We start from the raw sequence: 21,932 nt of genomic DNA, 5'->3' as shown, positions 1-21,932 counted from the left end.
ATAGTCTTGGCCTTCACAACATCCTCTGGCAAGGAGTTCCAAAGGTTGACTGTGCGTTGTGTGAAAAAATACTTCCTTTTGTTTGTTTTAAACCTGCTGCCTGTTAATTTCATTTGGTGACCCCTAGTTCTTGTGTTATGAGAAGGAGAAAATAACACTTCCTTATTTACTTTCCCCACACCAGTCATGATTTTATAGACCTCTATCATATCCCCCCCCCTTAGTCATCTCTGGAGTCATCTCAAAGCTGAAAAGTCCCAATCTTATTAATCTCTCCTCATACAGAAGGCATTTCATACCCCTAATCATTTTTGTTGCCCTTTTCTGAACCTTTTCCAATTCCAATATATCTTTTTTGAGATGTGGAGACCACATCTGCACACAGTATTCAAGATGTGGGTGTACCTGGGATTTATATAGAAGAAATATGATATTTTCTGTCTTATTATCTATCCCTTTCTTAATGATTCCCAACATTCTGTTCGCTTTTTTGACTGCCCCTGCATATCGAGTGGATGTTTTCAGAGAACTATCCGCAATGACTCCAAGTTCTCTTTCTTTAGTGGTAACAGCTAATTTAGACCCCACCATTTTATATGTATAGTTGGGAATATGTTTTCCAATGTGCATTACTTGGCATTTATCAACATTGAATATCATCTGCCATTTTGTTGCCCAATCACCCAGTTTTGTGAGATCCCTTTGTAGCTCTTTGCAAGTAAGTTACCTTACTTTTCCTCTCTCTCTCTCTCTGAGATCTGAAAGATTTCTTGTTCAAATGCATTGCCATGGCTCTGAAGCTGCACTCAATGCTTATATTAGGGATTACTGCACAACCTATAAATAAAAGTAAATGCATTCTCTTGTCCTACATGACAAGACAAAATGCTAACAAGGCACGCCAGGACTTCAAATGGCTGGGGAAAGTAATTATAGAAACATGAGATTGGAGATGGATTGGCCATGGGGGTCTTCCACACCAAGTCTAACTCATGACCCTCAAGAAGCTTGACAGCAGTAAGGCATTGGCAGTGCAGAGACCACTGTCTATCCTGTCAACCAATATTGTATCTTTGTATTTCCACATCCGTATCCTTCTCTTGTCTTATACTTAGATTGTAAGCTTCTTAGGGTGGGGACCTTCTTTTTGTTCCAGATTTGTACAGTGCTAAGCACAATGGGCTCCATTTCCTGTCAATATAAAACTGTCGCATAAGTGCATTGGCCATTCTAATTTAATGTAAATGTTGCAGACAAAAATGATTCAGTAATGTCCCACGGAAGACTATTCCACAGCCTAAGAGCTTTCAGGTTGTTTTCCTTGATGCCTAGCCAAAATTTTCTCTCACTCAGTTTCCTCCTAATAACCCAAGTTATAGTCCCTTTCACCACACTCACTAAATATTTTGAAACCAACTAATATATATTTTCCATGTTGATTGTTCTTCTTCACTGTAGGAATTAATAGAAACCAGAACATGTCTCAGTTTTAGCACCGAGCAAGTATAAAGCAGTTATATCTTCCCCAAGTAAGCATGTGATGGAGTGAAGCCCTATCACGGGCTGGAAGGGAGTTAATAAATCAATTAAGTATGGCACAGGTACAATAGATGTACCCAATTAGCTGCTCCTGAGCCAGAGGGTCAGGAGTTGGAGACATCAGATGATAACTTAATGGGCACCTGGGCCCTATGAAAGGGGAAAGAGTGCACTCTGAAGGGAGGAACCACAGGGAGAAGAGGGACTCCCGTAAAATTGCCAGAGCCGGAGTCTGCATATGAGCAGAGACTTCAGCAAGACTCATTCTGAGAGGCCAGTGCTCAACATCAGAACTGGGGGATAAAAATCTGGAGTAGCTGAAGGAAATTGAAGATGGAGCCCAGAGAAAGGTAGATTTGTTAAGAGACTATGATTACCGGTTTGAGCTTTTGTTGTCCTCAAAAGGGTTGGACTTAGAAACGTCTCAGACAGAGGGCTAAACTGCACACAGACAGATAACCTGCAGGGTGTGCTAGAGATACAGATTCCTAGAACATCACACCCTGATGCAAGCGAGCGCTTTAATGATGAGTGTGCACACTGAGAAAGAATAATTTTCAGACTGTAACCTGTGTAGTGGATAAAATTGTTTCTCCAGTACCAATTACTTTTTGTGTTTATTTTGGAAGTTAAAAAAATAAAATAAAAAACGATCCTATTTTCCCCTTGCTGAGGAACTCAGGGAAAAGAATCTTCAGGACTTATTTTTAAAGCTAGGAGTTGTTGTCCCCCCACCCCCCAAAAAAATACTATAAATATGGATTTGCAGAAATTTGCTTCCACTGGCTCTGGAGTCCTTGCCATCTGATCTATTTTCAGAATATTTAAAGGCTTTGTTGGTTTGTATGTTTGAAATCAACTGTGAAGGATGTTGGGTTGTTGTTGTTGTTAACCCTGTGACTCCTAAATAGTACAGAGCTGTCTGTAGAAAGTAATGGAAGTCATTAGCAGGCATTGTGGATGATAGATTTAACTATGCATACTCAGAAACTGCTTACATTGCAGTTTAAATAAAAAAAAATGCATTGAAACCGGTCACTCGATCTCATTAGGTAGTCATACTCCGTTATGTACTATTGATTAGTTTGTACAAAGGAATTTCAGAGGAACTCTGACAGCTGTGCATATGCAGTCAATAGCCATGAAACTCTTGTTTCATTAATTCCATTACAATGGAGTGCGGAAGGAGGGGAAAGTAAAGAGGAACTTTCGGGAAGATTTGTTTTGGATTCTTTACAGTTCACTAAAAACTGAACTATACAGAAAACAATGTTAGAAAATAGTTGATTTTCCACTTGGATAACTATACTATACTTCTAAACAGGACTCTAATTTATATCTGGTTAGAATGAAAATTTGGCCAATTTTTTAAATTGTCCTGTTGGTTCTTAGACTGCTTTTAAATATTGCAATAATCAACATCACACATTTATCTTAATACCTCTCTGTGTTAATCTTATGGGATAGCAGCTTATAATGCAATTCAAGTCCAAAGCCAAGCAGGGAAGCATAACCATGTACTAGTACATATAATTGCTGATATGGTCAGATGATTCCTAAAAGCTCCACCAATGATAAAGTTTGAACAAAGATTAATATATAGGCTTCCCAAAGGTTTAATATATTAAAGAGGGAGTACAAAATGATTTTCCCAGTTCACACTAAACACAGCACACCCTATATAAAAGTGAAATTAATGTTAATTGTTCATAATGGTATAATATATTTGATTTCAGTCTTCATCCTGAAAGATTCTAGTGTGACTATAGCCAAATCTGTTAAAACATAGGACAATCCTGCAGTCTTCATCCAGCCACAGCTTCCAATACAGGATTTAGCTCTTTATTTGATATATCTACATATCTACATCAATACATATATAGATATAGATATAGACATACAGATGGATGGCCCAATCTTAATCTCACACCACTGTCACTCCAGTGATTTTAACAGGCATTTTCCCTAGATGCACAGGTTTCAATGAGATCAGAATTAACTCGTTTATATTTTCTGATAATATAAGTATCATTCACAATTGAAGTGGGGATACCTCTGCATTGGAATACAACAGCTGTTGAACAACTCACAGCAACTTTGCACAACATCTGAGGGCAGGAACTGAAGAGAAATATATTGAGTTGTAACTGCAGGAGGAATTTAGATATAGAGTCTGGGTATCCAAGTTAGAACAGATGTCCTTGCCAAATTTCAAGACCCCCTAGTTTTACAGAAAATGCCATGAGAAGCACACATGAGTATCATCAAATCTACATTAGAAATGATCAGAAAATGTTCATACTGGCTCTAGTCTACACCGTGTATTTTTATTTGATCAGTGTTCAAATATGTACAATGTTGCAATATCTCAACAAGCCCTACAATATCAGCATATTTTTCAATACACATTCTATTTATTCTCGTCATTTACCTACCACAGGCATTGCATATGCAAATAAATCCTGCCAGGAGACAATCTGAATGCGAACAGGTAGAGTTCCCACCTGAACTCAATCAATATGGGACGTATTCAATCCCAACCTTAATCCCATCCTGCAGTTTGTCTCTCTTGATAACTCAGATAAGAATAACAAAACCTCAGACTGAGCATCCTTTTCAAACTATGTTGTTTCTAGGGTTTCCCTGCAGCATCCCAGAGACAATTACCCTCTGCCCAAAAGGCAGGGAGAAGTTAATGAGCCACACCCATCACACACAGTCAGCAAGTATCCTTCTGCAATGGAACAAATGTGCAGGTACACCTCTACCTCGATATTACGCTGTCCTCAGGAGCCAAAAAATCTTACCGCATTATAGGTGAAACCGCGTTATATCGAACTTGCATTAATCCACCGGAGTGCGCTGCCCCCCTTCCCCCCCCCGGAGCGCTGCTTTACCGCGTTATATCCGAATTCGTGTTATATTGGGTCGTGTTATATCGGGGTAGAGGTGTATCAGAAAGCAGTATATGGCCTATAAAACATACAGTAGTTTACAGAAGCACGAATGACATAGACATACCTGTAGGTGACCCTTCCATGACATGTCCAACGTATGGTCCTTCCCTGAAGATGGGTCTGTTGTCATTCTGGTCAATAACAATGATATCTAGAAGGACTGGGCCTTCAATACTTTTGCCGCTGACATCAGTGATCTCAACTTGCAGCTGAATGAGCAAAGAGATAGGAGTACATGAGTTAGTTCATTATCATGACATAAGCAAGGAGCAAGGAAAAGAAAAGCTTACATCAGCATTTTTGCTGGAACAAGCCACTGGCAAATTTAGTACTTCAGTCTCAAGGGAGATTCTCTAGGACTGGGCTAGAAGCAAAATGGTTTTGAATGCAAGCAAGAGATTCATATGGTGACCCTCATTGGGTAGTCTGCAACTGATTTGCTAAATTTGCTAAAGAACGCAGTGAAGGGGAGAAAAAAAGAAACATAATTTGATATTAATGAAGTGAATATTTGCTTAGAATCAGGCTATTTCCTTCAAAGGGAAACATACAATACCATGTATAAAATAAATTGCAAGATCCTTGTTAACTGAGTATTAGAAGATATAAATAGGATGTTATAAGAAAAAGGTAAGAGCAACCCTTTTGTAGAGTAAATAAATTCCCTCCTTGATGAGGGAGTAGAGTAAATCAGCACAAAATTTGATTCAATCTCTATGTATTTTGTCCTGAAAAGAAAGGTATGGAGGAAATAGCTGTAATGATAATATTTCAATTATGTTACGTCATGACTTTCATGACAAGTCACTGCTGCCTTCAACAGGTCTTTATGTCTCCTCTTTGTTTATTTATTTTTATGTAGCAGAAATGGGAAATTGTGAAATCAGCAGCCACTATTTCCTTGACATGTCAAATTCAACAGAGCACACCTCAAAGTCATGGTGCAGCAAAAACCTGAGGCATGCAATGCAAGAGACATTTCTTTCCCTTTCCGTGGCAGCTGGCTTTTGTTCCAGTGTTATGAATTGGTATCTCAGCCATGAACACAGAGAGACAGTAACAACAGGGATTCACTGCAATCAATGCCTATTTCTGCATCTGGGGTATAACAGTACTAAAGTCTTTTGGCACAAAAAGCTGGGAAAGCAAAAGGAACCATTCAGATCTGGTTGGGATTTTGGCTAAGAGTGTCAGAAACAATGCAGTGTGAAGTGATTAGAATTAAAACACAAAGCTTTTGAACTAAATGTTTGGGATTTCTATTGTAAATTTCTGAAACAGCTTAAATAGCCTCAAAAGCTAAATAACAAGTATTCTGCTGGGGCGGGGGGGAATCTAAAAAATTGGTCCACTATGACCATAGCCAATGGTTATTGAGCAAAACAAGTGTTTTTTGTCAAAATGGAATGATGCATATATTATAATAGAAAACTACACATCTGATGACCTTTACCTTGAAGGGCATTGTGCGTTTATGAATGTGTTTGCTTAGCAGCTGAGGGTTGATACAGTGCATACCATACATCATGTGGTAATGAATTGTGCCGTTTTGAAAGGCTCCACTCTTGAGTAATAAACATTCTTCACAAAACCTTAGCAACCTCCAGCACTCAACAAACCAACCATTCAGGTCCATTTTCAGGTTTTTCTTTCATATCAACCCTGTTTAACACACACAACAATCTATCAGCTGTTACTAGTATGGCAGTTCTCAGAAAACAGCTTGCCTGTGTTCATGTTGTGGACTCTGGGATGCTAATTGGATTTTCAGTTCATCATAGAATCATAGAATATCAGGGTTGGAAGGGACCTCAGAAGGTCATCTAGTCCAACCCTCTCTCAAAGCAGGACCAATCCCCAACTAAATCAACCCAGCCAGGGCTTTGTCAAGCCTGACCTTAAAAACCTCTAAGGAAGGAGATTCCACCACCTCCCTAGGTAACCCATTCCAATGTTTCACCATCCTCCTAGTGAAAAAGTTTTTCCTAATATCCAACATAAACCTCCCCCACTGCAACTTGAGACCATAACTCCTTGTTCTGTCATCTGCTACCACTGAGAACAGTCTAGATCCATCCTCTTTGGCACCCCCTTTCAGGTAGTTGAAAGCAGCTATCAAATCCCCCATTATTCTTCTCTTCTGCAGACAAAACAATCCCAGTTCCCTCAACCTCTCTTCATAAGTCATGTGCGCCAGCCCTCTAATCATTTTTGTTGCCCTCCGCTATATCAGTTATATTAGCTAAACTGTGAAGGATGGTAACTTTAAATGAATAGCTATTAATTTCATGGGTTGTCCCTGATCCGTTGTCACTTCCTAATACAATTTCAATGTGATGCTAAATTCAGCCCTTGATTATATCACTTTAACCAAGGGTGCAAAAGCCTCCACTGACAAAAAAAATATCTAGATTCTAGATCATGCCTGGGGCATTGATCAGAATTGGGTTTGATGCAGCACAGTCTTCACTAATGAGTGTCCTATGGAGTCTTGGCCTGAAACTAAAGTTATCCTCCGCAGTCACAACCCCATTGCTTTGATGAGAATGGTACCCACTCTCCATTGGAGCCAAATCTCATTCCACTCCTTTGGATATCTCACCACAACCACCATCCTCTGAACTTTTAAAAAAATTATTTTCCAACATGCTGAAGATTTACCTAAAACAACAGATCAATGCCACACTTGTATCTGGTAAATTCATGTAGTATTTACATTGACAGAAGGAGCTGTTCTAGTTTATGAGTAAGTGAATATTGAGGATCTGATTTGTAGCAACTGCATGCATGGGCAAGCAAATTTACTAGTTGTCTGACAAAAAAGTCAAGACTTCAGCTCCAATCCTGCAATATCTGTGCACTGTCAATGGGGCCCTGCATGGGAACAGCAGTCTACCTACCTGCAATCAAATGTAGGATCAGAGACTGTATGGAGGACTGTTTTATAGCATGCTCATTTTGAGCTGAAGCACTGATCCTGAAGTTCACCCATCACCTCATTATTAACTATTAAAATAAACAATGGTCATTTTAACAATCTAGGAGTTACTGCTATTATTATACTAAACATGTAATGTTTTCAAAGCATTGTACACATATTACTTAGCTAAGCCTCTCAGATAGACTTGGCCAAAATTGCTGAAAAAGGTCACATGATGTTTTTCATGAACTCACATCATAGGATTAATTTGTCTCTTCACAGATCCAGATCTGTTTCTAGCTTGAAAAAGCACATTTCATCCCTTGCTTCCTTCAGTCCATCATTGCCAGTCTCCCAGGGCCAGCTCCAGGCACCAACCGACCAAGCACGTGCTTGGGGCAACACCTTGTAAGGGGCAGCCAATCTTCGGGTGGCGGGGCAGCGCTCGGGGTTTTTTGGGGTTTTTTTTGTTCAGCAGGGCGGCGCTCAAGGGTTTTTTTTGTTTGTTTGTTGCGGGGCAGGGCAGCGCTCGGGGGGGTTGTTTCGGCGGGGTAGAGCGGCGCTCGGGGGTGTGTGTTTCGGTGGGGTAGGGCGGTGCGGTGCTCGAGGGGGTTGTTACGGTGGAGCGGTGCTTTTTTTTTTTTTTTTCTTGGGGCGGCAAAAAAGTTAGAGCCGGTCCTGCAGTCTCCACAGCCTCTTCAATTCCTTCTCCCACCTTGTTTTCATGCCTTCCACCTTGCTTCCGCCCCATGTGCAATCCCAATCTCAGTCTGCAAGCCCTCAGACTCCAACCTAAGATTCACACCTTCTGTGATGCCCACAGAGTCGAAGAAGTGGGTTGTAGCCCACGAAAGCTTATGCTCTAATAAATTTGTTAGTCTCTAAGGCCTGGTCTACACTAACACCCCAATTCGATCTAAGGTACGCAACTTCAGCTACGTGAATAACATAGCTGAAGTCGACATACCTTAGTTCGAATTTACCGCGGTTCAGACGTGGTCCACACGCGGCAGGCAGGCTCCCCCGTCGACTCCGCGGTACTCCTCTCGCTGAGGTGGAGTACCGCAGTCGACGGCGAGCACTTCCTGGTTCGACTTATCGCGTCCAGACCAGACGCGATAAATCGAACCCGGAAGTTCGATTGCCAGCCGTCGAACTACCGCGGTAGTGTAGACCTGGCCTAAGGTGCCACAAGTACTCCTGTTCTTTTTGTGGATGCAGACTAACACGGCTGCTACTCTGAAATCCCCCAGATCAGTCAATCATCCTGTACCCTCCCAACATTTTAGAAGCGAAGCTATAAAGTGAACAAAAATACTAAGTTAACATCTGGTCTCTTTGGTCAGTCTATTTTATCCATCTCTGTCTTTTAGATTATAAGCTCCACAGGTCAGGAATTGTCTGTTGTGTGTGTTCTGTAATGCCTGAATGTATTGTCAGTGTTATTTGACATTCCTGCATGTACCCCAAAACTGGACAGTACTGCAGGGAGCCATTTAGTATGTTCAGCCACTGACAGCTGAAAACCAAGCATCACATAGCTAGGAAATCTTAGGCCTCTTTGAGACAAGGTCAGGCAGCTGCATACTTGCAGTTTGTTAATTAGAATGGGAAGATGGGTCAGAAAGTTATGGAAGAGAGTGAATGAATAGCAACTTTGGTTTTAGGTACCCCTGACATATTGTTGTTTTGGCTAGAAATACTAGAAAAGTTTTGAGATAATGAATAGTTTGAGAATTGGTGACTCAGTAGAGGTTATTATGCTGACCCACTAGTAGTCACTATAGATTATGTGCTTTGTTAAGAGTTAGCTATAAAACATTAAGTAAAAGTAAATACCTCAGCCGTCCAAGGGAGCTTTTCCAAGGACAAGGAGCGGACATCTAAATTCCCCATCAGCTGGATGGAAAGAGGACCTCTAGAAGCCTCACTAGTGATCACTTGAAACCATCTCAGACTGTGGGTAACTATATCTGGGATGTCCTAAACCCTGTGTGTACAAACATAATATCTAATAAATAGTAGTTTTAGATAAGAGCATGCTTGCTTGTATCAAGCATTTATCAGACGGAAGCACTGTGTTCCCATTGATTTATTCCTGACACCGCCTGGCATAAGGGGGAGATAACCAGACCTTTCTACTGGGTGGAAGAAGATGGTTGTCCAGATTATGGCCACCTTCTACCTGTGCATGCATCAGCTGAGCCCTGACATAAATTTCTCTCTCCCTCAACACGTCCAAGGTGAGAGATTAGAAACAGCAATGAGGACCCCAGAAAGCGAGCTACCATCTGCACCCACTCTACTTCTCCCTGCTTAACTCTTCTAGGAGATAAACCAGGAGGAACAAGAGCCTGAGTACAAAAGTTACCTTCACCCTCTCAGTTCCCTCCCAAGAGATAGCAATAGCAGCAGGGGCCTGAGAGTGCTCTAAGCGGTTTGTTTATTCTGTTAATTTATTCTTACTCATGGTGCCAGATATAAGTTATTTATAGGTTAGCGATGAAACCTACTGGGATAGGATTAGGTCAGAATTCTAATTCGTTTGTTAAGATGGATGGCTTATGATCTTATCGCAGCGCATTCTGCTATGCTTGTATGCACAATTCACTTTTATATAGTACTATGATGGGTGTGAGTGAGAGAAGCACAATATTTATGCTCTGAATGGACTATTTGCTCCCACAAAATCTCTGAGCACTGCCTCAGTCCATTTTACGGGCCTCTGCTATCCCGGTCTTGATTTGGATGCCCTCTTGCTCGATGCCATTCTTGTAAAACCCTGCCCACTCTCCCTATGATCTACAATATATATTGTTTAAGGGTCGAGGAGCCAGCAAATAGCTCTGGCACGTATACATCTCCTGGCAGCTGGTGCTTCATAGGCTGAGTTGCCCAGCTGGCCTATGCAGAATGAGATGTTTCATAGAGAACATTTGATCCTCACTTTCCAAGACTTGTTTAACATTAGTCCCTGAAGTCAATTTCATGTCACAGGATTATTAACATTTTCTATACCCTGACCCATATTGTGTTACTGGTGCCATGAATTAAAGTTCAATCTTGTACCTGCACTGCTGTGTCACAATGCCACTGCACAGAGCTACCCTGAAAATGAATAGTAAATGACATGTCCCTGGTTGCTTTGGAGCTTGAATCCTCTCTCCAGACTGATCCTGACTCTCAGCCATGTTATTTTTCCTCCCCCACCCCTTTTTCATTTTTGGCAGTATTGGTAGCTTATTTTTTGTTAGATTACAAATGTTTTGCAAGCAATTGCTGGTGGCAAGGCAATGTGAAGGTACAGTGGGCATGGGCAGTTATACTTCTGGAAAGGTGACAATAGGAGGAATCTGATGAAAATCAATTCCTAGGTGTGTAATTCCTTTAACATGATCCAATGGGTGGAATTTGAAGCTAGACAAATTTAGAATGGAAATAAGGTGTACATTTTTACCAGTGAGTAACCACTGGAACAGTTTAACAAGGGTTGTGGTGGACTCTCCATCACTAACCATTTTTAATCAACATTGAATTTTTTTTTCTAAAAGATCTGCTCCAGAAATTATTTTTGGGAAGTTCACTGTGCTGTGTTACATGAGATCTCAGACTAGATAATCGCAATAGTCCCTTCTGGCATTGGAATCTATGAACCTTCAAAAGCAAGGTTCCAAATAGCTCTTAATATCAGATCTCACAGTGTCAAGAAAATAAATAAGTCGGTGGGAAAGGCAAGCATTAAACTAGGTTGATAAAGAACCAGACCTCAGCTGGTTTTGTACAAGAGACCACCTCACCAACACAGAACATGGTAAGCTGTCTAGTTCATGGTTGTTTAAACGTTGCATTCTTCATCAATTTTCAAAAAGTAAGGAGGGAAAGAGGGGGTTGTTATTTTTGTTTATAAACCACATCCATATCAAGGTAAAAGCAAGGGATTGAGATGGTTCATTTTAGTACAAGGATCCCAGCCAGGTTGTGAGGTCTTGTTGGTCAACACGTATGCCCCATATCAAACCCAACAGTTCTTATCTGACTTCTGCTTGATCTCGTGTACAGATTATGATGGATTTCTTTACTCTCTTTGTACAGTATATATCTTGATCGCCAACTGATCTGTTTCTTTTGTCCCCTCATCCCCTGAGATTGCTTTCTAAACTGATAGCCTGTAGCACACTTCTTATGACCCATTATTACTCTGTACACATGGTGCGAGTGTTCCAGAGAGTTGGCTCTCTAACTGGTGCTTAAACCCTGCCTTGGCTGACAATGAAAATCATACACTGGCTATTAAGCAAATATAGAAGCTGAAATATACTACATTCTTCATTCAGATCTCAGAGTGACAGGGTAAAAACGCCTAGAGAGAAAGACAGATATGCAGAGTGCCAAGCTCCCAAAACTCCTACTGGAGTCAGTAGGAGTTGGGGGTGTTCAGAACCTCTGGGAATCAGGTCCAGTCAGAGCACCTTTGCCCAGAATACTCACCTCCCTCAAGACTGGAAATGCTTAAAGCTGTGGTTCAAGATATGTGTACAACACCTGACTTCCAACAGAATAATTCTTGGAACCAATGACCCTTGTTAAACAAATAGGCAGGCTTGCCCAAATCAGCAAACAGCCCTAGGGCTCTCTAAAGCTATTTACATTATTACAAGAAAAACTGGGAAGAACGACTACCCTTTAGATGTCTGAATATGAAAAGTCATTGAACATTACCTTCATTGTGCGCACACTAGCAAGCTTCTCTCTCATACTCTCAGGAAGAGTCAAGCCTAGTCCCATGGTCTCAGTGAAGATATATGCAGACCACCTTCAGGGCAATATAAAGTTGGGAGTGTTTATTGGAAACACTATAGCTCACAGACTTAAGATAGGACCCCTTTTTGGGCTAATGTCCCCAGCCTGGATGAGAAACACAGGGCAGAGTTTCGCAGACAGATAGAACAGGTAGAGGTTTAGAAGCAATAAAGAAGATGCAAATCTCAAGCAATAATGAATTTTAATCTGAATTTTACAAGACAATTACCTCTCAATACTTTCCATTCCAAACAGGACTGTTTAATTTGCTTTTTAGCTTCTCATCAAACTTCACTCACCATATCGGAAGTGAGAGTCTCTCAGGTTCAGAAGTAAAAAAGATACCCAGGACAGCACGTCAAAAAGATCCAGATCTCTTTTTAATAGTGAAATTAATATCTTTGTGAAAGTGCTGCCACTCAAAGTCAATCCATCATCCTGATTTTAATAATTCCTATATTACACAGCATTTATAAAAGGTAGATACTCACATAACCTCCATGTTAATCTCATGAAACCCCACATCATCACCTTTCACAGAGTATAGGAAAAAGCTCCTGACTGTGGTGAGCAACTGTTTATATTTACATTTGCATCTAGGTTTTGGAGGAATCTAACTGACTTCACAGAATGTTGGTAGCACCCATCAAGTTTGCTCATTATCCTACTCTTCTTTATTTTGTGCTTGGAACTTTTAGTTGAGTTCATCCAACAACACAAGTCTATTCATGCTTGTAAAGGAGATGGCTCAGGCCATGAGGCCTCTCTACTATACTTTTCATCTCACTCTCAGTCAACTGCAGTCCTGCTCCAGTAATTTACATGTATGGCTGCATACATTGGAAAGTCAACCGGTGAGGCAGTTTACATACCCCTTCTTGACCTTCCTCTTCAAAAACTCAGAGAAAAACTTAAATTCTTTAGTACCTGGATAATGTCCTCCCTACCATCGCCTTTTAAATCCAAGATTAAGATCAATTTGCTTCAAAGAATCAGTCTGATAATTTGCCTTGGGTAGTTAAATCCCATTAAAATGGAAGTTTGCCTTCACTTACTAGACACATGCCAGCAGCTACGTACTAATGTAGCCCTCCAAAATATTATCAAAAAAAGTAGCAGGTTTATAATGACAGCAGCATAAACAATAGATCAGTCTTTAGTGTACTATTCTGTTCTATACTGTGACAGGGTTGGGACTCACCCCCTGGCGCCTCCTACTGGTTGTCTCGGGAATTAGCTTTGTCCAGTGGAGCGCCCCCTCCTGGTGGTGTCCCATCTGTCGTCTCACCCTCGGTTGGCGTCTGAACCCACGTCGCTCACCAACTCATGGCGTCCTCTTCCGGACCACTGCCCTCCAGCAGTGCCCCTTAGTCCATCCACACCCCCTTCTGGGGGGGGTGGTTTAACAGGAGTCTTTGCACTGGCCTCAGTGGCCTGCCACAACCCCCAAGTCTAGCCCCTCTTACATCAGGAGGCAGGTTGCAGCCTGACTCGACCACTGCTCCACGGCCCAGTGCAGCACAAGGGGGAAAGGGAGGGGACCCAGGCCCGCCCGCTACTCTGGGTCCCGACCCAGGGACCCTCTAACAGCAGCCATCCTACCCTCCTTCTCTCCCTCCGTCTGTCCACGTCCTTGGGACGCTTCCCCTACAGCCTCTTGCACCCACAAGGCCCTTCCCTTCAGGGCCTGCAGCCTGGCAGGCCTCAGGCTAGAGCTCCTTTCTGCTCCCCGAGCCTGGCCAGCACTGCGCTGTCTGCGGTGCTAGTCTCCCTCCCTGGAGACAGACCTTCCCCTGTCAAAGGCCTAGGACAGACTGCCTGCTCTCTCCCTGAGCAGCCTTTTATAGGGCTGAGCCTGGCCCTGATTGGCTGCCTCCAATCTGGGCCCTGATTGGCTCCCTATAAGGCCTTCCCCAATTGGCTCCCTGTCTGCGCAGGAGCACTGGCCTGCCACAGCCCACACTCTCGGGGAGTGGAGCAGTCCGCCCCACTACATATACTCTACAGGTCAGTAGGTCATTATATAGGTTCTTACATTGTGATGATCAGCATAGTATCTAAGCACCTTATTCCCACAGTGCATTAGACAATATGGCTAACATTTAAGGAACAGAGAGGCTTCATCTTTGCCAACATGCAAAACTACCATTAGGCCTCTGATATATATTATCTCACAGCATGGTTGTTACAGGTCACTGACTGTACTTGGCTTCTCCTTTAGCCTGAACTGTCTGTGTTGTCACATTGTTTCCCTTTCATTTCTCTGCATACAAGCATCAGTGTCTCCTGTTGATGCTGCCATCTATCCTTTGGCCTTTTGGCAATATGATGGAGTCAGGTCAATTGGTCTTTATGCTTGAAAGGCCTTTTTCTTCTCAACCCTTTCATTGGTAACCCCAATTTCCCTTCATCCTCGGTTAGAGGTAACTTCAAAACAAAGGCGTATTATGGGTTCTGCTCCGTTCATCACTGTATTCCAATGCTGTCTTCAGGTCTGTTGCTGATTTACACATTTTGCATAGACTTCCCCCAGTTGACTCAATGCGTGTTTTTCAGGGGTTATTGTCTCCCAGCCCCATGTTCATTCTTCTAGACAATGCTGTCCATCTTCACCCATCAATGAGAGGCAGCCATTTTTGAGTTGGAGTGCAAAAGCGGTTTACATTAACTGTAGACGGACTGTCATGCCAGACGGTGCAGAACAGCAATATATATCCATTGAAACTACAAAGGGAATTAAGTTGGCAGAATCTGACCAGGAAGATGCAGTTAAGAATCTTAGTCCTGTAAAAAAGCAGCAAGGCATTTATAGGCCATAAGAGGCTACATCAGCACTTCCAGCAGCAGAGTGCACTCAAACATCTTAATGGAGTATTGTTTCCAATACTAATTTAGTACTGAAGAATGACCCCCACTGAATCAGTAACACCGCTACCTGCAACACCCTCCATTTCCTTGGAGAATATGTATACTGATGCTGTATTTATTGAAAGTCTACATTGGAGATGTTTGTTAGTTTTATTTAAAATGACTTGCTAAGTGCAGGTTCAGGGTGGAGAAACTTTGTCAGACTAATCTTCAGACTGTTGGTATATAGTACTCCTCTACTAGGGAAAACCACTTAGCGACCACTGGGTTAGGAAAAAAAGTGATAAAGAACCACTCTAAACATTTTATGGCTCTATTTAGAAGGCGTCTGCATTATCTAGAGGAACAATTCAGGGAAAATAACAGCCTGGACACAAAGAAAGAAGTTCCTATAAATAATTTCTAACAAATAATTACTCCAGCTTTTCTGCTCTACAAAAATACAAAGAAAATACGAGCTGTTTGTTACACAGTATCAAGAAAAAAAGAGGCTAAAAATCATGCTAGTAAGCAGCATATTTAGATAGCGTGGACCACATTTTTCCCTCAAGGACAACTGTGTCACTCCCTGACTGTTCTGTGGTTGCTCAGTTAATGTCAGAGGGGTGGCACAATTGTCCCCAAAGGGAGAATTTAGCCAAATTTTCAAAGCCCGCATTTAGTGTACATCTACACTGCAGCTGGAGGACTAATTTCCAGCTTGGCTAGACATACACGCAGTCGCTCTGATCAAGCTAGCTGCAGTAGCATGGGCAGCGAGAGGGGCAAGCCACCAGAACACATATCTTGTGTCTCAGATGGGATTGCATTCGGATGGCTAGCCCATGTTGTCACCCATGCCACCATGGCTTCGTTGCTATTTTTAGAGTGCTTAGCTCAATCAAAGCTAGCACATGTACATTTACACAAGCTAGAAACACACTTCCAGCTGCAATGTGGATGTACCCTTAAGTTGACATGGATAGGTGCAACTGGGACCAAATGTCTGTTGGTAGACCAAACCACCCTTGTGAGCATCCTGATGTGGACTTTGGTCATCTTGCTAAGGCACCTATTTTCGAAAAGTAGGTTCCCATTCATAAATGAATTACAAGGCTGCTGGCCTGTTTCCTCAGCCTAGGAAGACCTCATTGCCATACCCAAGTTTCTTTCCAAGCACAGTTTTATTATTCAAACATAAAACTTAGGCAAAATACACACAAACGAAAAAGCGGTTCCTCTGCCTACCAAGGATTACAGCTCCCAGAGGCTGTTCCCCTCTATGCTGAAAGGAAAACACACCCTTCCCTCCAATCCCCCTATTTCAAGTCCTACTGCAGGAGCTCATCTCCCACCTGCTGCTCCTCACTCAACTGAGCCACTTGCTGGCTTTTATAATTCCTTGTTCCCTTCCCATCTGGGCTTGCTAATTGACCAAGACTGGCAGTTGCTGGGATGTTAGCCCTTAAAGGGGAAGACCACCCTATTACATACATATTCAATTCATTTGTCTTCTAGTGAACACACACTTCATATATGATAACTTTTTGGTTCCACTTCAAGCTACAGCCACATTATTGGTGCATTTCAACTTCACAACATGTCACTCCTGGGGAAAGTGTTTGCAGTCAACCTGCAAGGTGCCAAGTGCCTGACTTAATAGGAATCAAAGGCTCTGAGCATCTCTTAGGGGGAACATAGTATCTGGCAGATATAGTCTACTTATGAGTTAATGTTTATTATGGAAATTAGAAGTTGTAAAGCAGAATATTGGTGCTAATTATAGATATTATTAAATTCCTCTTCTCTTTCCTGTACTCTTTCATACACATAAAGGCTCAAGATAAAGGAGTGTATTTGCTTTTATTTTTAGAAAGGTTTCTATCTTTATCATGCATGTTTTATCTCCAACATGTTTTGCTGGAAAGACATTATTGCAAGGAAATGTTAAGCACTAGAGAGTTATCTGAATGAAGACTTTTCTGAATGTCTCCTCTAAATTATAGATCATTTTTTCATAACATACAATTACTATAAATCTTCAATCTGTTCTCTTTCTGACAGTTCTGACACATCTATCTGAGATGTGAAAATTATCTTTCTTGCTGTCTTCAGGTTGTGAAACGCCAAAGAGGTCTTCTTAGAAGAAACACCTAACCGTTCTGATTAGTCATCTTATCAGTGAGGACAGAATACCTAATTTTAATTGTTACTAAAATTCTGCCCAGGATAATTAAAGCACAAATGATAATATTTTTTAATCTACTTTTCTTCTTCCCTTTTTCTTGAGTGATACTAATCTTATACTGGCATAAATGGCTGATGGATTATCTCACAAATAAACAATTTGAGAGCTACTATAACTAACAGAAAGAACAGGAACAATAGGATAGTCTACAAATGGCGGATAAAAATTGTAGCCAGGTTTATGGAAAAACCAGTAAAGTTCTTAGGAAAATATATATAGAAAAATATATAAACATTTTATTTTAGCACATTCATATTATGACTGTTGTAAGTTTTCATAGTATAAATATGTATAGCTGTCATCTTATGCAAAGATGCTTACATTTCCCTGTTGTAGGGAAAAAAGGGTTTAGAAACCTTAATATTTATCAACATGAATAAACAGAAACCTCTAAAGATTTCGAAACTCTACGGATTTCACAGAATTAGGAAAAACTAATTAAAATAACAGAATAACATTGAACCTGCTATAAAGGCTTCAGTTTAAAGGTTGGTCTCAAAAACACTGTAAGTTGGATTTGCAGCCTACATGATGAAGAAGGGATTATTAAAGGCATTACAAATGAGAAAAGGTTCCAAACTAATCATTCATTTAATAGCTTATTTTTTTTTTTTATTTTTTTTTTTTGTGGTTTTGATCTTTGTTAACAAAAGAAGCAAAAAATAAAAAAAAACGAAACAAAAAAATCAGCACATAAAAAGTGTGGGGTTTGGAGAAAAAAGGTTGAGGTTTTTTGTGAGTGTTGAACATGCTATAATATATGCAGTACAACTATTATTCAAAATATTCCATTCACCGAACGGGGCATAAGGTACTGAAACCTTGGCTGACTTCCATAGTAGCATCAATATCCATGTCTACAGGGCAAGTCTGAAGCATTCTAGTTCAAATTCAAATGGGAAGGTTGTATATTTAGAAAACAATGTGATGTGTGTGAGAAGCCCCCAGACCTCATCCGAAAACCAGAATATCATGTGCACACCCACCCTCTCACCACCGCTCACAAGTGCCTGCAATTGCTGGGCTACATGGCCCAACATGCATGGTCCGGCACACGTGGCTCTGCCTTAGGCCCCTGCAGGTGTGGCTGGCGTCGGTCTATGTCCCCAGACACAGTGTGGACCGTATGGTCAGAAAATAATTGTGGATCAAATTTTACACCCTCTAGTCAAGCAAAACTCCTCAAGTGTGCCAATGTCCTGTTTGCAATATTTGGCCCCATGGTGCTTTATAAAGGATAAAACAATTTCTGAATGTCCTTTCTCTTAACACAACTACATTTTAACTGTGGGTGTAAATTAAGAAGAATTTCAAAAGAGACGGGTGACTCCCAGTAGAATTACACAGAAATTAATTCTTCATGAGGAAGAAATCGCTTCAACCTCTTTGAAACATCAGACACAAAGCACTGCTGACATGTTGATAAAAGTTCTGGGAGCAAAAGGAGGAATTTAACAAAGTCATCATATAAATAGCCATAATCTCCAATTCTTCATCAGTTTTAATGCCCTCTCTTTTTAAACATTTCAGATCATTATTCAAGTAAGGAGAATAAAAGGTCACAGCCAACATCAGAGGGTGTCTTGATTCCTGAAGTGATGCTTAGCATGGACTCCCAAGAAACTCAGAGTAAATGTTAAAATGATGTTCATTGCTCCCTCTAACTTCACCCATTGAAAGGGGGAGGGGGAATCTATATATACACATCTCTAAAGCCCCATTAGAGTTCAAGAGTTTTTTATTAATTAATTTATTATTATTCTCCTCTTTTGAATTGCTATGAAATGATTTTTTGGGTGGAGGTGGGGAGCTGGGATGGGGGGGCAATTAGAGTGGCTTCTTAGCAAGTGAAAAGCAAGATAATGTGCATCTATTGCAAGAAGTTGTGCTATCATATAGATTATATTTGAAGTTAGATGCCATTTGACACAAAACCTATTGGGGGGAGAAGGGGGAATGAAGACAACAGGACAAAATAATACAACCGTTTGAAGGAACAGGAAACAATGGAGCCTTATCTGTGTTAAGTCAAATCCACTAATCCTTCCAGAATTGATCTCACTCTGATTCCCTGGGGTTCAAACAAGAGACTGTTAACTTATTGCTGATAGGAGTGGTCTCAAAGTCCACTTAATATAATTCTGTCTGGTTCCTCTACCTATGTCCTTTTCAGTTAGAGTTGCTATACAGCAGTGATCAGAGGGGGTAAAAGAATCTATGCCCAATCCATTTTGAGGTTTTCATATTGTATTTATTATCCTAGCAACATTCAGCTGAAAGAAAATGAGTCGGGGGGGTCAAGCAGGAGACCTAGATGAACATCATAATTTTGTATGGCAGCCTGAATCCCATGTTTCATTATGGTCAAACTTATATAAAAGCAAAAGATGATCAAATCCATTCAGATGCTTTGATTCAATTATTTACTTATTTTACTGTTTATTTACCACAATGATTTTTTACACAGCAAATAGCTTTACTCACAATGCAATACTACTTGGCCTTCCTTGAGGTGAGAACTACAGGAATATTACCTAGCCAGTAGCTCTTGCATGTTTTATATTCTGTAATGGCCCATTTTACAGAAGTGCTGAGCACTTGCATCTCCTGTTGCCTTCAAGTAGAGTTACGAATGCTCAGTTCCTCTGAAAAATCAGGCCCCAGTTCTTTTTTGTGATAGGAGATCTCTGCAGCATCCTAAGGCAGCAACAAATTAAGGGACTGTTTGTTTTTCCTCTTTTCCAAGTGGTGGAAGTACACAAGTGCCAAAAAATGCTGTCCAACATCACCTCCATAGTCCTTTCTACACTAATTAAAATGGTACTCTCAGCCACAGCCAGTCCTGGAAACCTGAAAGTTCAAACAAACAAACAAACAAAAACACCCTTAACAGAAATGCTCTAGTGTATCTGCTACTTTGAAACACACTTTTGCAAAGTGGGGATTTTTCTACCTGGTAATTACTATAAGAATTGCCAAAGAGACACTAAGTTCTGACATACTAATCTTCCTTACTGTTAGCATTAAAACAAATCTTTAATGATGGAATATAACTCTAACTATGCCCTGGAGAAATCCAGGTTGTTAGATGTCATAATGGGAACACAGAAGCATAAAACAGTAAATGTTCTAACCCACCAATGCCTACTCATTCTAATTTCAGGAGTTCAGTTGTGGGAAATATGCCAACCTGACCCCTACAGGTAAAAGATGCTCAGTGCCATAGAGTAAGGCAAAAACTCTCAAGGTCCCTGCTAATATATTTGAATATGCTAAAATGTCTGCCTGACTCTAAATTTGGTGATCAAGACTCTAAATACCTAATCTAATGTATATACTTCTATGCTATTGGTGTCCTAGTAAATGCATTTTTCCCATCACCGTGGGAATCCAAATGTTGGGGACAGGGGGAGAAATACCATTTTCCCTTGGAGCCCACTGTTGAAGATTTTTTTTCTTTACTGTCAGCATGAAAAGGTTCTTTTCTGTGAACCAGATCACTGTGTAGAAAAGCATGTTAAAGAATTATAGAGAACAATGGCGTAAACTTCAGAGAAAAGAGTACATTAAATATGAACGACTAACTCCTAGAAATCTTACACCTAAATGAACTCAGCTTATGCTACAAGACAAGACTAACCTCTTTTTTGGTTTGGTTTGGAAAAATGCATTTTGAGGTTTTCAGATCACAAAGAACCCAACTAATGCAGGGTTAGTCAAAGTTTGGTTGTTTCTTGGAGGGAGGGTTGTTTTGTTTTTTTTGAGTCAGTGGAAAAACTCAAGGTGGGAAACAATCTGATATTTCTATCAGTTACGCCTAGAGATAATTAAAGGTGTTGAAAGCAAAACTAGATTACTAAGTAATAAATGATATTTAGTCAATATAAGCACATACAAAGATAGGCACACGTATTCCATTTTGGAACAGGTAGAACTTTAACTGCAGTTATGTGGCTATGTTTGTAACACTGATCACATACAAAATATATTTAGCACTTGTAGCCCTAGCCTGTATTCCTTGCACACAACACATTCCCACTGATATCAATACTGAATCAAGTCTTTATACCAGGGGTCGGCAACGTTTGGCACGCGGCTCGCCAGGGTAAGCACCCTAGCGGGCCGGGCCAGTTTATTTACCTGCTGACGCGGCAGGTTCGGCCGAGCGCGGCCCCCACTTGCCGTGGTTCGCTGTCCCGGGCCAATGGGGGCGGCGGGAAGCCGTGGCCAGCACATCCCTCGGCCCGCGCCGCTTCCCGCCGCCCCCATTGGCCCGGGACGGTGAACCGCGGCCAGTGGGGGCCGCGATCGGCCGAACCTGCCGCGTCAGCAGGTAAATAAACTGGCCTGGCCCGCTAGGGTGCTTACCCTGGCGAGCCGCGTGCCAAACGTTGCCGACCCCTGCTTTATACACAGGATCAGGACCTTGTACAAGTGGTGTTTCACATCTTCAGAGCATGTTACATACATTAATTAATTAATCCTCAAAGTCCCTATGAAGAAGGCATCCTCCCCATGTTCAGACAGAGAAGTAGAGGGAAAAGGAGATTCAATGAGTTGTGTAAGGTCACGCAATGAGCAACTGGAATTCTCTACTTTACATTATTGGGACGCAGTGGGA

At 41.2% G+C, this 21,932-nt stretch overlaps 1 protein-coding gene across 1 annotated transcript in view; it reads right to left on the bottom strand.

Moving 5' to 3' along the window:
* LOC113409647 (cadherin-13) overlaps positions 1 to 21,932 on the bottom strand; it is a 746,582-nt gene that overhangs the window by 316,904 nt on the left and 407,746 nt on the right. The window contains exon 6 of the mRNA XM_026663796.1: positions 4,561 to 4,705. Within this exon, the coding sequence (XP_026519581.1) occupies positions 4,561 to 4,705 (145 nt within the window). The remainder of the gene's footprint in view (positions 1 to 4,560; positions 4,706 to 21,932) is intronic.

Source organism: Terrapene carolina, unplaced genomic scaffold (assembly GCF_002925995.2).
Source record: "Terrapene carolina triunguis isolate 2854851 unplaced genomic scaffold, T_m_triunguis-2.0 Scaffold33911, whole genome shotgun sequence".
NCBI lineage: Eukaryota > Metazoa > Chordata > Testudines > Emydidae > Terrapene > Terrapene triunguis.
This window is presented reverse-complemented; position numbering and strand designations above follow the sequence as displayed.